This window comes from Mastigoproctus giganteus, chromosome 11 (assembly GCF_048544385.1).
Source record: "Mastigoproctus giganteus isolate SK-2022 chromosome 11, ASM4854438v1, whole genome shotgun sequence".
NCBI classification, from domain to species: domain Eukaryota; kingdom Metazoa; phylum Arthropoda; class Arachnida; order Uropygi; family Thelyphonidae; genus Mastigoproctus; species Mastigoproctus giganteus.
This window is the reverse complement of record NC_143585.1, coordinates 171,430,428-171,447,449: the sequence shown is the minus strand read 5'-3', so window position 1 is coordinate 171,447,449 and position 17,022 is coordinate 171,430,428. Positions and strand designations below refer to the sequence as shown.

The window sequence follows — 17,022 nt, the reverse complement described above, 5'->3', positions numbered from 1 at the left end:
CCAGTACCGAAGAACATTTTTTGACACTTTAGTCACTTCGTTGGATTCTTTGAACAAATAATCCTCAATATCCTTACGTAATAGTTCTGCCACTTGCTTAGGTGGAAAATGAACAAAGGTTATAAGCAGGACCTTTTTGGAAACTTCTACTTTCAGAAGAAATGTTGGGATCAGCCATCCATAAGGATGTAATTGCCACATAGAAGTGTCATAAGTGGAAAAAGATTTTGAGTATATTTTTAAGTAGTTTTTGATTAAAACAGAAAATACTATGCTGATCCACATTGTTAAGCTTCAACAGACGTATTGTGTGTATAAGCCAAAGATATATAATATTCTAATAGGTTCTGATAGAGTTGTTTTTTTAAAAGAAGTGAGATTAATTTTAGGAATTAATCTAAACTTATATCCAAATGAAAGAATTTCTTTAATCTCAAAATGTGTCACAGTACTGGAATCTTTGGGAATAATATGACCATAATTGGGAACAAGGCAAGATTGTAAATTTTTTTTTTTTTGCAAATATAATTGCAAGAGATTAAAGCCAAAAGATTTAGAATATTTATATTTAAATTTCTGTTGAAATTAGTAGACTGTTCATGTTGAAGATTGCTATGCTGAGATTTTAATCCTCTTCTCTTCTCTGTGGGCCATCTCCAAATGGAGGTCAGCGACCACCACAGCAAATGTCTCTGTCTCTGGTAATTCTGAACAGCTGCTTGGTGTTCAGTCCTGTCCAATTCTTATGTTATCATGCCACAATGTATGTTTTCTCCCAGGCTTTCTTCTTCCTTCCTTTCTCCCCTCAATAATTAGCCGTGGAATTGCATATTTGTTGTTCCTCATCAGGTGTCCAAGATACTTGTTTTTCTATTCTTTGTCCTTCAGCGTTCATGGGTTTTTCCCAATTCTCTGCGAGACACTCTCATTGGTCACTCTTCCTATCCATGGTATCTTTAGCATTCTTCTGTACTTCCACATTTTAAATGCTTCTGGTTTTTTCTAGGTGTTATTTTTCAGTGTCCATGTCTCAGCACCATACAACAAAACTGACCAAATGTAGCATCTCATCATCCGGATTCTAAGGTGGAGATCCAGGTTTCCATTGCACAATGCAGGTGTCATTTTAAGAAAATACTGCCTGACCATTTCAATCCTTGCTTTTATTTCCATATCTGGTTGATTTTTGAGATGAAATGGTGATTGTAAATCATCATTTTAATCTAAATTTGCAATTATCATATATAAGATGAAAAAGATGTCTAGAGTTTGAGTCAAAAGTATAAACAAACCTACATAAGGCTTTAAGTATGCTCTGCTTAACAGTTGGCAGTCTAAAACACTGATGGAACTGATATTCGGGTGACACTCAAGTCAAGTGGACCCAAAAAGTATAGTGAGTACAGATTTGCAAATCAGTGTAATCATTGTCTCAATCATTAAGTACTAGATCAAATTGCCCAATCTGGATTTATTTATGTTTTTGTTTTTAATTTTGTTCCTGGATTTTTTATATGATCTATTAATTTGTGGTTTGAAAAGAAATTTAACCGTATCTGTGATTAGTAATAAATTTATGATTAAGTCCATATGGATGTAGAGTTTTAAATTTTAACGTAAAAGTTTCTCCTAGCTTATCCTCAAGTCAGTATCGTGAATTTATGCAAGTATTGAAATGTATATATTATATTTATATATATAAATTTTATTTTTAGGGGTATTCATGGGATTTGGACTTAGTGGTGTTATTCCTGCCTTTCATTATCTTATTGTAAAGGGCTGGTTCGAAGCTATGTACCAAGCTTCGTTTGGTTGGCTCTGCCTCATGGGCTCCCTTTATATAATTGGTGCTTTGTTTTATGCATTGAGAATACCTGAACGATTCTTTCCAGGCAAATGTGATATATGGGTGAGTATATATCTTTCATTGCTGAAATTGGTGCACTGTAATGCCTTTCTGGTTGATAAGTTTACTTGTCTAAATTAAGTTCAAAGTGGGGGGGGAAGATGGGAGGTAGGTGTGTGTGTGTGTGTGTATACACACTACGACCCCTGTATCAGTGGGGGGGGGTACGTTTGAAGACCTACCATGGATGGCTGAAACCATGGATATAAGCAAACACCTGCTGACCCCATATATAACATGATTTTCTTGTGCATACATACGTATAATAAAGTTTAATTGATAAATTAAGCACACAGTAAGACCTTACCAACATTGAATAGGGTAATAATAAAGTACAGAGACTCTTGATTCACAGTGATTGGATTAACCGGGAAACTCCAAGACTCCAAATAAAAAAATTTTAAAAAAAAGTCAATCAGAAATCATAAAATTCAAGTAATAACTAGAATAGGTATAAACAGCTATTTTGCAACTTGTAAATAAGTGACAAGAACTGGCATTATAAGTCGTCATTGGGAGATTAGTGTACCTATTATCTTCCAACCCCCGTTGTCTTCACACCTACCGCCCAAAACAAAAATATAAAAAAAAAAAATATATATATATATATATTTATTCATAATGACCTTGAATAGGCATGGAACTTAGAAACATTTCAAAATTATAAAATAGCTAATGTCATTTTGGTATTTTCAAAATAGTGAAAAGTAGGATCTTGCCTTATCTCCACCCCCCTTACAACAGATTTAAACTTATTAGTAAATATAATGATCTTAATGCTCATAGGAAAGACTTCACTTTACAATACTATAGAATTTTTTAATGTATTTCAGTGCTATTTCAAACACTATTATCCTCAGTTCTGCCAAAGTTGTTAATATCTTAAAAAAACATTACCAGCAAATTTAAATTTTACTGACAAATGGGCCTGGAGTACTGGGGTCCATAGTTTAACAGATATTTATTTAAAGTATACCCAGTAAAATAAAATAAAATAAAATATTTCCAGAAGCTTTCGGAACTCGTGTCCCTTTCTCAACTGACAGAATTTTTTTTTTTTTTTTTAAATACATTACAAGCAAACTGTGGCACGTTACTCATTCGTCATTGTTGTAGCACGGACGTGTGCTGCCTTGCGCCAGTGATCATCCATCAATTTTATTGATGGATGATCACTGGCGCAAGGCAGCACACGTCCGTGCTACAACAATGACGAATGAGTAACGTGCCACAGTTTGCTTGTAATGTATTTAAAAAAAAATTCTGTCAGTTGAGAAAGGGACACGAGTTCCGAAAGCTTCTGGAAATATTTTATTTTATTTTATTTTACTGGGTATACTTTAAATAAATATCTTTTAAATAAATATCTTTTAAATTTTACATTAAAAATAGTTTTTATGACATTAAAATTTATGACTTTTAAAAAATGCTTTACAACATTAAAAATACTTTACAGAAAGTTACATTACATTTTTATTGATATATATATATATATATATATATATATATATATATATATATATATATATACAGTGAAACTTCTCCTAACGGACACCTCTCGTTAACAGACATCTCTCTACAACGGACATTTTCAAATTCCCCAACTCACCTCCATTGGTTTTAACGTGTTTGCAGCTTCTGTCTAGCGGACATTCTCTGTAACGGATGCGGACAGGCAATCTGCACTGTTTCGTTTAGATTAGCACTTAATTTGATCTCCCCATAACGGACAGCAGGCGAGCTCACGGCCCTTTTTCTAGGAACGTTTCTTCCACGTATTGCCTCAATCATGTGTTTATTTTCTATTTCCAATTCTCTGAATTTTATCAAGGTTTACGTCGCGGTTCTAAACCCTTTTTCAAGAATTTTAAGGCACGTGTAAAACTTCTGATGAATTAGGTGTGTGCAGGCGGGGGGGGGGATATGGTCGGCCTTTCGTCTTTTCAGTTTTGTTCAGTGTCGTGTGATGTGCACAATGTCTTCTCTCGTAAACATTTAACTTTAAAAGATAAAGTCGAACTCATTAATGCGTATGATCGGCAAAAAAATAGTGTTCGCAATCTCGCTGCAAAATTCAAAATCAGGAAGACGCAGGTAAGCGACATCCTAAAGAAAAAAATGAACTGCTCAAACAATTTGGGCAACACGGAAATGATCAGGTTCAAAAATCATTCCCTAAAATTGTTGGACTTCAAATTTGTCGCGCACGTGCTAAACAAATTCCCATTAATGGGCCTATTATTAGGGAAAAGGCTTTGGAGGTTGCGAAATCTATGGGAGTAAATGAATTCAAAGCTTCTGTGGGGTGGCTAGACAAGTTCAAAACTCGGCATAAAATTTCTTGGAAAACCGTAAGTGGTGAAGGTGGATCTGTTGATACTGGGGTTGTAACAGAGTGGACTGTCAAATTGGAAGATTTATGTTGTAATTTTGAAGCTAAGGATATTTACAAATCTGACGAAACAGGGTTGTTTTTTTAAAGCTCTTCCTGAAAAAACAATGGGTCTTAAAAATGAAAAGTGCCAGGGCAGAAAAATTTCTAAGGAACGCTTGACTGTACTATTTTGTACAAATATGCTGAGAGACTTTGAACAACCTCTTGTTATAGGAAAACCACAAAATCCGCGTTGTTTCAAGGGCATAAAGTTGAATCTTTTGAACGTTGACTGGAAGTCTAATAAAAAGGCGTGGATGACACGAGATATCACGAGCGAATGGATAAGTCACTTTAACCAAAACATGATTCGTCAAAACAGAAAAATTATTCTTTTCATGGATAATGCTGCATCTCACCTGCACATTGAATTGTCCAACATTCAAATCGTTTTTCTGCCACCAAACACATCTGCAGTGTCAGCCCTTGGATCAAGGGATAATAAAAAATTTTAAACTTCACGACAGAAAACGTGTTTTAAGACATCTTCATTGCAAACATGAACGATGTAACATGTGCGAGCGACCTTGCAAAGAAAATCAGCATCCTAGATGCGATTCAGTGGATTTCCTCTTCAGTAAACGCAATTAGAAAACAAACTGTCATGAACTGTTTTGTAAAGATACTGAAGGACTTTCGATGGTTTCTTCACTCCAACAAATGTTGAAAACAAAATTATCAGCCGGAAGAAGGTGTAGAAGAAAATAAGTGATTACTGTATGTATTTTTCTTAAGATAAAGTCATAATATGCATAGCACAATTGTATGTATATTATTTACAAAAATATTGCGCAAAATCTGTATATAATTTAATTTAATTTTACATTAAACGTTTAACGATTTTTCTTTATCTCTTGTGTATGTAATTGTATATTATTTACAAAAAATATTGTTCAAAATCTGTATATATTTTAATTTCATTTTACATTAAACGTTTAACGATTTTTCTTTCTTTCTTTTTTTTTTTTCCTCCCTCAGACTTCTTGTTAGCGGACACTTCTCTCTAACGGATACATTTTCGTTCCCCATGGCTGTCCGTTAAAGGGAAGTTTCACTGTTATATATCACTTTTGTTCACAATAAATTCAATCATACATTAAATTTATCCATTCTCTTGTTCTTCTTCCGTATGGTTACCATCATCATCTGCTTCCCTGGGATATTCACTGAGACCCTTGTAGAACCCTTGATAGTGTTGGGAATAATGTTTTCTCGGCATAAGTCCATTAGGTCTTTATGCTTCTGAGCCGGAATCTGCAGAGGGCCATTGTATTTCTTCTTTAATTCCAAATTTGAGGTGAAGCCACAAAGGATCCGTCTGAATTTTTTATTATTATTTTTTTTTATTATTATTATTATTAGCCATATGGTGCAAGGAAGCCTGAAGCTTATGCTGCACCAGCCAAAAACAAATTTCCCTATTACCCTGAGAGAGAGAGAGAGAGAGAGAGAGAGAGAGAGAGAGAGAGAGAGAGAGGTAGAAAGGAATCACCAAGAAAGGGAAGAATGATGATATCCAGCTCAGGACCCTGGGTGTGCCAAGCCCATACTCACCAGATGTAAGCCCTTGGGGATTTTTTTAATGCATTTGAAATTTTCATCTGAGTAGCTGTACTTGAAATATAAATATTTTCCAGATCTTCCTTCCGGTACTACAGCCAGACTATTTGAAGCCATTTAATGGTTTTCCAGTAGAGTCTATCTTTCTGGTTTTGATTATATTATGATGGTATCAAAATAATGAAATAATTTTGATAATTTTGATGCCATTTGTTTCATAGAAGTTCAATACCTCTTCCTGGCTGATGTCTTTCATTAGGTACTTCCCAGATTTTGAGGCCATTCTGGTCAATGCACAGTATCCAAGCGGATCAAAAATATCAACGGTTCTGCTTGCAATTTGAATGTGTGCATGCATGGAATTACATTCCATCTGGGAATGCCCTAGTTCAAAAAATATTTGATTTATTTTGGAGATATTCAAGGTTTGGACAACATACATAAACATGGTTGACACGATTGCATTTTTATTTTGCCCTCCTCAAGTGTAGGACATGAACACAAATTCTATTCCATCATCGATGGACTTCATTAGTTGGTACAAATACAGTGCCACTTTTGAGGCTCCTCTCCCAGCTAATGCCTCGTGCCACATAAAATTAGTCGCCATTTTTGTGTCGACATTGTATGCGGTCAGATCGTAGACAGCCAAATGTCGTGGGGCCCCTACCTAATCGAAATGATATTACATGGAAAAACACTTCCATAAAAAGAGCCAGAACTGAGGACACACTGTCAGTGACACCACTCTTCCTCATTCTCCATTCCATTGGAGAGCAGTCAATCGGGAAGACGTCACCCTTTATCCAGAAAGGATTAGAAGGGTTAGCAGAATCACCAAAATCTGTAAAACGACTGTGTTCTGGCGACCTTTTGGTCAAAGCTTCAAACACAAAACAGGCCGAAAAAATCCCTACATCTATAGGGGGAATACCTATCACCGTAACTCCTCACAAAATTCTGAATTCTTCACAAGGTGTCATATCAGAGTGGGATCTTCTTCATGTATCAGAAGAAGAGATCTGCTCTGAATTTAATGACCAAGGAGTGACAGCTGTCAAGAGAATATCGATACGATAGGATGGGAACCTCATCCTAACATTCAGCATCCCACAGCCTCCTAGTTCCATCAAGGCAGGCTACTTAAACTGCCCAGTGATAATTTACATTCCAAATCTACTGAGGTGTTTTAGATGCCAGAAATACGGCCATTCACAAACAGCTTGTCGTGGTAACCCTGCCTGTGCTTGATGTGCTGCTAAAGACCACGAGAGCAATGAATGTTCAGCTTCAAAACCGATCTGTGTAAATTGCCAAGGAGAGCACTCTGCCTCTTCTAGAGCATGCCAGCGGTGGAAAGATGGATGAAAAAGAAATACAAAAATTAAAAACAGAGCTGAATATCTCCTACCCAGAGGCCAGGAAATGTATCCAATCAATAAATAGTGGGTAGCCTTCATATGCCCAGGTTTTTGTGACATGCACTATTGGGATAACTATACCATCAAAAGAGTCATTCACTCTAATTGCATGCTATTTATTGAATTCACAAAAGCCCACCCAAAAAATAAAGTCAGCTGCCACTCCTATATCCGTACCTCCTAAAGCTCTACCACTACCAAAACCGAGTGGTAAAGAAAAGCCAAAAAGATTGGAAGAGCCACCCGTAATGCTAGAAACAATGAATCTAGAGGATAATGAGGTACCAGATGAATCAGTGTTGGAACTCTTTGTGGAGGAAGAGGTGGACACTGGACAGCCATACTTCCCCAAAAAAGATAAATCCGAGACTGACAAAAGTAAGCTCTCAGCACCTTGGAAGCCACCCGATGGGCCCACCAAGCCAAAATAATGGCTAAATTCCTACAATGGAATTGTTGAAATTCCATTATAGGAATTCTGGCGAAATACTGATGACATCAAGGCCCTCCTGCAGGAACACAAGCCAGTTTGCTTGCAGGAGATTTTCAGGCAAATGATGACCTCGCCATGCATAACGTCACAATATTTTGTAAGGATAGAATTGTGTATGGTCTAGCTCGTGGAGGAGTAGCTATCCTTGTGGGCAACCAGACCCCAGTTCAGCCTGTGCTACTTACAACCAGCACAGAGGCTGTTGCAATTTGCCTTACAGTGGGTTTTTTGTTAACCATCTGCTGTATATATTTGCCATCAGGGACAGAAATTTCCCAGGAAGACCTTGATGATCTTGTAACACAGTTGTCGCTCCCTTTCTTACTTCTCAGGGATTTTAATGGACATAAAACCCTATGGGGTATGCTACCAACGATGGAAGGGACGAGTCATAGAGCATATGATAAATGACAATGCCCTCTCCCTTCTAAATGTGGGAACAAACACATTCTTCCACATGCCTATCCATGCGTTTTCTGCCATTGATCTTTCTATCTGCTCCCCTTCTCTTACCTGAGAGGTGTAGGGAAACTTGTATGGAAGTGATCACTTCCCTGTGATAACACAGTAAGAGACCATGTCTTCCTTGTAGATTGCTGTGGTGGAAGATTGATCAAGCTGACTGGAATGCCGTCCAAGATCTGGCAAATTTTGACATCACTACAGTCAGTCAGGAGCCTATCAATGATTCAGTCACATACATCACAGAAAGTATCACCCAAGTAGCTGCAATCACAATTCCGAACACATCTTCCCAGTTTCCACCATTTTCCAAACCATGGTGGAATCCTTTTTTGGTGCACAGCAGCAAAAAGGGTGCAGAACAAAGCATGGGGGATATTCCAGAAAACGGCAGTTGAATGAATAAAGGAGGAAGATGAAAAGTTGGTTCTGTGAGTTTGAAGTTGGACAGTAAATGGATGTTGGCTGGTGGCGGCACATATTCGGACCGTTTTGAAAGAGAGAGCGGGAATTATAGAAGCCAATTCAGAAGAACAGTGCCCATGGAAGTATCTGTAGAAGAGGCATGCAGCAGAAACAGTATATCTATGAGAGAGCAAGTGGAGAGGCTCTGTTAGAGATGAATCATTAATTAACCTGACTGCCCTCTTCTGAATGGAATCAAGAAGCCTGAGAGAGGTTTTGGGGGCACCACCCCCAGATGTGGGAACAATATTCCATGGCAGGGTGGATTTGCGATTTATACAGAGTGAGCAGCTGTTTGGAAGAAAAGTAACGCCGAGAGCGAAAGAGAAAACCAAGTTTTTTAGATGCAGAGGAAGCAATATTTGTAATATGCTTGTGCCAAGAGAGATTAGAAGTCAGGGTAATCCCCAAAAGAGATATATCGTTTTGCCTAGAAATCGGAGTGTCACTAAAGATAAGCATAGGAGCAGAAGAATCCTTTTTGCGAGATATGAGACAAGACTGACTTTTAGAAGGGTCGAAATCAACGAAGTTGTCTTTTCCCCACTGGAGAATTACCTGAAGATTGGCATTTGAGGAATTGGTAGCAGATTTTCGAGAAATTGATGCTGATTGAGCAGGACAAGGTTTCTCAAAATGGAAAGTGGAATGCAATGTGCTATCATTGGCAAAACTATGGATAGGATTTCCAATCAATGGAAGAAGGTCATTAATATTCAAGAGGAAAAGAGTGGGGGAAAGAACTGAACCTTGGGAAACACTGGCATTAGTGGAGCAGTTAGAAGACAGAGAGCCATCTTAATTAGACCGGGGTTCGAGCCCATGACCACCAAATACGGAGGATGCAGAAAGGCCAGGGAATGATCACCACATAACCCCAGAGCAATATGGCCTCAGTTGCTAATGCTCCTAAAAACCAAATAACAACAACAGCGAGCCATCTACCATCACCCTCAGTGAGCGATCAGAGAGAAAACTGGATAACCAATTATTAAAAACAGTTGGCAAACCATAAGATATAGCTTGTTTAGAAGACCTTTATGCCAAACACGATCGAAAGCCTTTGAGATGTCAAGAGCAACTACTTGTGTTTCCCCGAACCTTTCCATTGAATTAGTGCATAAATGGGTAACATAAGCCAGAATATCACCAGTGGATGGACATTGACAGGATCCATACTGGCGATCGTTATTCAGACGGAAGGTTTCTAGGTAGTTTAACAGTTGGCTGTTAATTGATTTCTCCATTACTTTAGAAAGAGTAGAAGTTAGCATTAGAATTAGTAGAGGCATTTGATTCAAGAAAGCAAGCTTATGCAGCATCAGCCAAAAAAAAAAAAAAAAAAAAAAACCCACTTCCACTTCACCCCTCTGTTCGTTCAAAATACCTGTCAAGCCGAGCCTTAAACTTATTTAGGCTATCAACCTCCACCACAAGGGATGGAAGTCTGTTCCACCAACCAACCACCCGCTGGCTAAAGACAAATTTCCGCACGTCTATCCTACATCTGTCTTTCCTCAATTTGAATTTATGCCCTCTCAGGTGATTATTCTGAGCTAGAGGAAGAATCCCATCAGCATTGAGCATGCTTAAACCATTCAAGGCTTTATACACCTCTATCAGATCACCTCGCTGGTGCCTAGTCTCCAGACACTGTAATTTGCAAAACATAAGCCTTTCTTCGTAAGAGCACCCCTTTGTTCCATTCACTAATCTTGTTGCCCTTCTCTGTACTCGTTCCAGCAGCTCTACATCTTTCTTGAAATGAGGCCTCCAGACCTGTATACAGTACTCTAGGTGTGGCCTGACCATTGCCTTATACAATGGAATAATCACCTCCTTATCCCTGCTGGAAAAAGTCCTGTATATCATTGACAATACTCCATGAGCTACTCTTGCAGCCCGTCTGCACTGCTCAGAGAACTTCATATCTGCCTGCACAACCACCCCCAAGTCCCTTTCATTCTCTACCACTGTCAGTGTAGTACCACAGAGTTGATACGTTGCTCTGGGGTTGCTGTTTCCCGTGTGTAGTACTTTACATTTGTCAATGTTAAACTTCATTTGCCACCTCTCAGCCCATCTGCTCAACCTTTCCAGATCCTGTTGCAGCAGCATAGTGTCAGTAGTGTCCTTGACAACCCTGCCAACCTTTGTATCGTCTGCAAACTTGGACATTAAGCTTGATATACCATCATCAATATCATTTATAAATACAGAAAACAATAATGGACCCAACACTGAGCCCTGAGGGACTCCACTAATAACATTAGTCCACGATGAGCAGTGTCCATTGATTACCACTCTCTGTCTTCTCCCCCTCAACCACCCCTTTATCCATAGCAGCAATTTGCCTCCAATGTCACACTGCTCCAATTTGTGTAGCAGTCTTCCATGTGCAACAGTATCAAAAGCCTTTCTAAGATCCAAGTATATAATATCAAAGTTATTCCCTGCATCCAGTTCTTTTGTGACTGCATCATAGTATCCAATCAAGTTGGTCAGGCAAGACTTCCCCTTAACAAAACCATGCTGTGTCTGAGCTATAACTGAAGTCTTGTCTAAATGATCCTGCAGTGCTTCTTTAACCAGTGCCTCCATTAATTCTCCTGGAACAGAAGTTAAGCTCACAGGTCTATAATTACTTGTGTCAGCCTTTGATCCTCCTTTGTGAATTGGGGTCACATTTGCACATTTCCAGTCTATGGGTACCTCCCCTGAGTCCAAGGAAGCTCTCATAATTATGGCTAAGGGTTTGCTTACTTCCTTTGCTGCCTCCTTTAATATAACTGGATAGATCCCATCCACCCCGGGTGCCTTTCTTGTGTTTATCTTCAACAGGTTCTCCTCCACTTTACTCCCAGTTATTTCAAGATTCTGTAGCTTACTGCCAGAGTTGAATACACCTCTGGCATTCACCCCTTGGAATACACCCCTTGCTGAATAACTCCTCATGTGTGAATGTCGATGCAAAATATTCATTTAGTTTGTTAGCTACCTGAGCAGGATCATCAACAGTTGACCCATCAATATCAAGTGGACCAAACTGATTCATCCCCTTCCTTCTAGAGTTTACATAAGTAAAGAACTCTTTGCTGTTTTTCTTTGCATCCCTTGCCAAGGATTTCTCGTAATCTGCCTTCGCCTGCCTAACCTCCTTTGTAACTTGGTTGCATATCAACTTGTATCTATCATAGGCTTCTGTGTCATGTGTTAATTTGTAAGTATCCCATGCATTTTTCTTCTCTGCCATATGCCTCATTAGTTCATCTGACATCCATTTTGGCCTAAACCTTGAACAATATTTCTTAGTTGGTATGTAAAGCCTTGTAGCTTCCAAGATAAGTTCTTTGAATGCTTCCCATTTTGAATTTGCTGTTGGTAACATCATCAGTTAGTCCCACTGTATAGAATTTAAATACTGTCTCAGTCCATCGTAGTCGCCTTTACGGAAGCAATAACCCTTCCCTTTACCCCTAATGGTAGTTACCTCTTTGAGTAAATCCCACTTCAGCACACTGTGATCACTGCCACCTAGTGGTTCATTTATCTGCAGATTCTTAATGCATGAAGAATCACTGCTGATAATCAAATCAAGAGTATTACTCCCTCTAATTAGTATTAGTATTAGTAACGGCCGCATGGTGCAAGAAAGCCTATGGCTTATGCTGCACCAGCCAAAAAAAAAAAAAAAAAAAAAAAAAAAAAAAAAAATTAAAAAAAATAAAATAAATAAATAATAAATAAAATAAATAAATAAATAAATAAATAAATAAATTCGAACAAAACAATGATAAAAACAAAAAAATAAAAATAAATAACTAAATAATAATAATTAATAAAATAAAAAATAAATAAAAAGGAAATTAAACCTATCATCCTATGTGCTTCCCTTACCCGAAAGTACTATCCAGATGACCTTTGAATTTCCCCAAACTGTCGGCCTCTACCACCCATGAAGGCAACTTATTCCAGTAATTTATAACTCGCTGGCTAAAATAGAACTTCCTGCAATCCAATCTAAACATTTCCCCCCGTAACTTGAATTTATGTCCCCTAGTTCTAGCATCATTTATAATCTTGAAAATTTTGTCCTCATTCATTTTACTGATGCCTCTCAGAGCCTTAAACACCTCAATCAAATCTCCTCTAAGGTGTCTAGTTTCCAAACTCTGCAATCCACATATTCGAAGTCTTTCTTCATAAGGACGCCCTTTTGCCGATCTCACCAGGCGAGTTACCCTTCTTTGCACCCTTTCAAGAAGCTTGATGTCTTTCTTCAGGTGCGGTCTCCATACTTGAACACAGTATTCCAAGTGTGGTCTAACATAAGCCTTATATAATGGGATTATCACGTCCCTATCTCTACTTGCAAAAGTTCGATAGTCATTGATAGGACACCATGGGCCTTCCTTGCAACCTGTTTACAATGCTCAGAGAATTTCATGTCTGACCGTATCGTAACACCCAAGTCCCTTTCCTCCAGTACTGGGTTTAGTTGAACTCCACCAAGTGAATAAGTTTTTTTGGGATTACTGTTTCCCAGGTGTAATACCTTACACTTTGTTGGATTAAAGCACAGCTGCCATTTTTCTGACCATTCCTGAAGTCTATCTAGGTCTCTCTGAAGAAGCTCAGCTTGACAGTGATCATTAACTACTCTCCCAATTTTAACATCATCTGCAAATTTAGACATCACGCCCTCTATCCCTTCATCAATGTCGTTTATGAAAATTAAAAACAACAGTGGTCCTAATACTGATCCTTGGGGAACCCCACTTCTTACATCAACCCAATCTGAGGAATAGCCATTTATCACAACCCTCTGCCTCCTGCCCTGAAGCCATCCTTCTATCCATCTAAGGATTTTCCCAGTGATTCCAACCTGTTCCAGCTTATAAAGCAACCGCTCATGTGGGACTGAGTCAAAAGCTTTGCTGCAATCTAAATAAACAATGTCGAAATTATTCCCTAAATCCAGCTCGTGAGTGACCCTTTCGAAATAGCGAACTAGATTTGTTAAACATGATTTTCCCTTTACGAAACCATGCTGAGTATCCTTGAGAATTTCAATTCGATCCAAATGATCCTGAATTCCACCCTTGATCATTGCCTCCATGATTTTCCCTACTACTGAAGTCAGACTGACAGGTCGATAATTTCCAACTTCACTTTTAGAGCCACCCTTATGTATGGGAGATACATTTGCACTTTTCCAATCCAAGGGAATCTTCCCAGAGTCTAATGATGCTCGCATAATTAGCCTCAATGGTTCAATGCACTCGCTTGCCGCCTCTCTTAAGATTATAGGGTATATTCCATCAACTCCAGGAGCCTTACTGGTCTGTAGGCTCGAAAGTTTTTTCATTAAATAATCTTGCGAAATTTCAATATCATTAATTACATATTTTTTAACTTCGCTCCCACAATTTCCCTTTGCCACAAAAGGCTTTTCATTTGTAAATATCGATGCAAAATAACTGTTGAGTTCATCTGCAACGGCAGCTGGTGTATTTATTACTATCCCCTTTCCCTTACATAAAGGTCCGATCTGGTTTGTCCTGCTCTTCTTGGCATTTATATATGTGAAGAATTCTTTATCCCCCCTCTTTGCTCTGTTTGCTAGTGATTTCTCATAAACTGCCTTTGCCTGTCGAACCTTTTCTGTGGCTCTATTACACATCACCTTGTAGCTGTTATAGGCTTCAGTACTTTTTGTTGTTCTGTAACCTTTCCATGCCACCTTTTTCTGCTCAAGTAATGCGGCAACTTCACTAGTCATCCAACTTGGAACCCTCCTCGTGGAGTATTTTTTTAATGGTATATACGCATTCAAGGCATCTGTGATTAATGTTTTAAAAGCGTACCACAGTTCAATTGTATTCATTCTCGGCGCGATATCTACCCAGTTAATAGAGGCCATGTAGTACCTTAAGGCATCGTAATTTCCTTTTCTGAAATTAAAACCCATTCCTTTGCCTTTTACTTCTGCTACCTCTCTCGTCATCATCCACCGTAGAACCCCGTGATCACTTCCTGCTACTGGTTCCTCTACTGTCAGCCCTGTTATGTCATCTGATTCATGTGTGATGATGAGGTCTAGGATACTCTTTTCTCTAGTATTTTCCCTGACATGTTGATACAAATAACAGTCATCTAGTTGCCTCCCTAACATGCTGATGTAGAAAACAATCATCCAATAAATCCACAAAAGCCCTGCTAGTGCGTGAGTAACCAGCCCCCAAATTCCAATCAATATCTGGGAAATTAAAATCCCCCATTATAAGACTCTCTGATTTACTGGCCCACTCTATTTCCCTGTACAGTTCCTTATTATACTCATCAGAGTCATTAGGCCTATAGCACACTCCTACTCTCAATTTTGATCTCCCAATGCTTATGTCACACCAAACTGATTCAACACTGCACTGTCCAGCTATGTCGACTGGCTTCACTTCCTTGGTTTTTATGTGTTTCTTAACTAATAGCATAACCCCTCCCCCCTTCCTATCCTGTCTATCCTTTCTGTAGACGTTGTACTCCCCAAATTGCAGTTCTGCATCCCTTATATCTGTGTGACACCACGTCTCTGATATCCCAACAATATCTGCCTTTGATGTTTTGAGCAATACCTCAAATTCATCAAATTTATTTACTAAACTCCTAGCATTGGTGTACACACAAGTATACCTGCACCTGTTTCTATTCTTAGCTACCCTAACACAACCCATGTGTTTACTTGTACCGCAATGGCTCCCAGCAGTCTCTGAAATACCATGCATCTTGTTTTTCAGGCTTCTGCTCATTCTAATAGAAGCAGTGCGAGAATCTCTTTCACCTCTGCCAGTGGCTACTGTCAATCTATTGGCCTTTGTCTCCCCCAAAGCTAGCAGTTTTCCGACCCACCTAACACTGCCTCTATAGCATCAGCAAATATTCTTGCACCCTTTCTATTTAAGTGTATCCCATCCCTGTAGAAGCAATCTCTCCTGTTAACAAGTACAGTCCAGGCTGAAAAAAAGTCTACCCCTTGAACCTTGCACAATCTTTCCAGGGCCGAATTGATCGACAAGGCTCTCATTATATACTCCCTCCTATCGTGTCTGGGCAGAATTGCAGACACTTTCAAATTCAACCCTAATTCTCGGCTTTTGTTCAGCAGTGACCTGTACTTGTTAAGTAATTCTGCCGGTCTCCTACTCTTAATATTATTAGTGCCAACGTGTACAACTATATCACCTTTTGTGCCCTTAAAAGATGATATTCGCTCTACAACGTCATCAACCTTTGCCTCTGGCAGATATACACTGGTCCTGTTCCACCTATCTTTTTTACAAAGCATGTTCCCCGTTTCCCTGACAATAGAGTCACCAACAACTACTAGTTCCTTCGGGACCAGCGCAGTCTGCCTTGGGGGTTGCCTCTGTGTCACGCGTTGCCCAAGTGCAAGCTCTGGCGTTGATGTGGGCAGCTGAGAGCTTGATGGGCCTCTCAATTTAGTTTCTTCGAGGGCATCCACCCTGTCCTTCAAGCTCTCATATAGGCCCACAAGAACGACGAGTTGTTGCCTGATATCGATACACTCCTTGCATCGCGCACACACAAAGACATCCCCCATGGCAGTATCATTGGTCCCGTACCCGATTGCTCTGCAAACATCATGCAAACAGTGCATTTTATAAGGCTGAGAGTCAGAGGACAACTGCCCCCCTTAGTTCTGCTCTGAGCCACAGCACTTCCATTAGCTTGTGCCTTTTGCTTTGCTGCTCTGGTCTGAGTCATGATATAAGTCTGAGTCATGATATAAGTAATTGCAGTGGGATGATAATTGGATGGGAGGGATTTGTCATCCTTTTTAGGAACTGGCTGGATATGAGCAAATTTCCAAGCAGAAGGAAGAACACCTTTGGAATAAGAAAATGAAAAAAGGTGGCAATGAACAGGAGTAAGTTTAGAAGCACAGGTTTTGAGAACAAGTGAAGAAATACCATCAGTATCTGGAGCTTTCTTAGCATCAAGATTCTTCAAAATCCTTCTGACATCCTTTTGACGGAAAACCACAGGAGGCATTGGATGGTGGGAGGTGTTTTACCAAGATCATTAATACATGAGTTGGAAAAAATTGGATGCTAGCAGGTCAGCTTTATCCTTGGCTAAAATGACAACAGAACCATCTGGTTTGGACAGAGGTGGGAGCAGAGATGGGCAAAAGTTGCTGCCAGTAGCCTTTGGCAAGAGACCAGAATCCTCAGCTACCATTAGGGCAAGAAGCAAGTTTTCT

At 39.1% G+C, this 17,022-nt stretch overlaps 1 protein-coding gene across 1 annotated transcript in view; it reads left to right on the top strand.

The window, feature by feature from the left end:
• The window catches only part of LOC150078575 (adiponectin receptor protein-like), a 222,636-nt gene that overhangs the window by 171,382 nt on the left and 34,232 nt on the right, over window positions 1-17,022 (top strand). Inside the window, exon 7 of the mRNA XM_090385390.1 lies at window positions 1,716-1,909. Coding sequence (XP_090241516.1) covers window positions 1,716-1,909 — 194 coding nt within the window. The remainder of the gene's footprint in view (window positions 1-1,715; window positions 1,910-17,022) is intronic.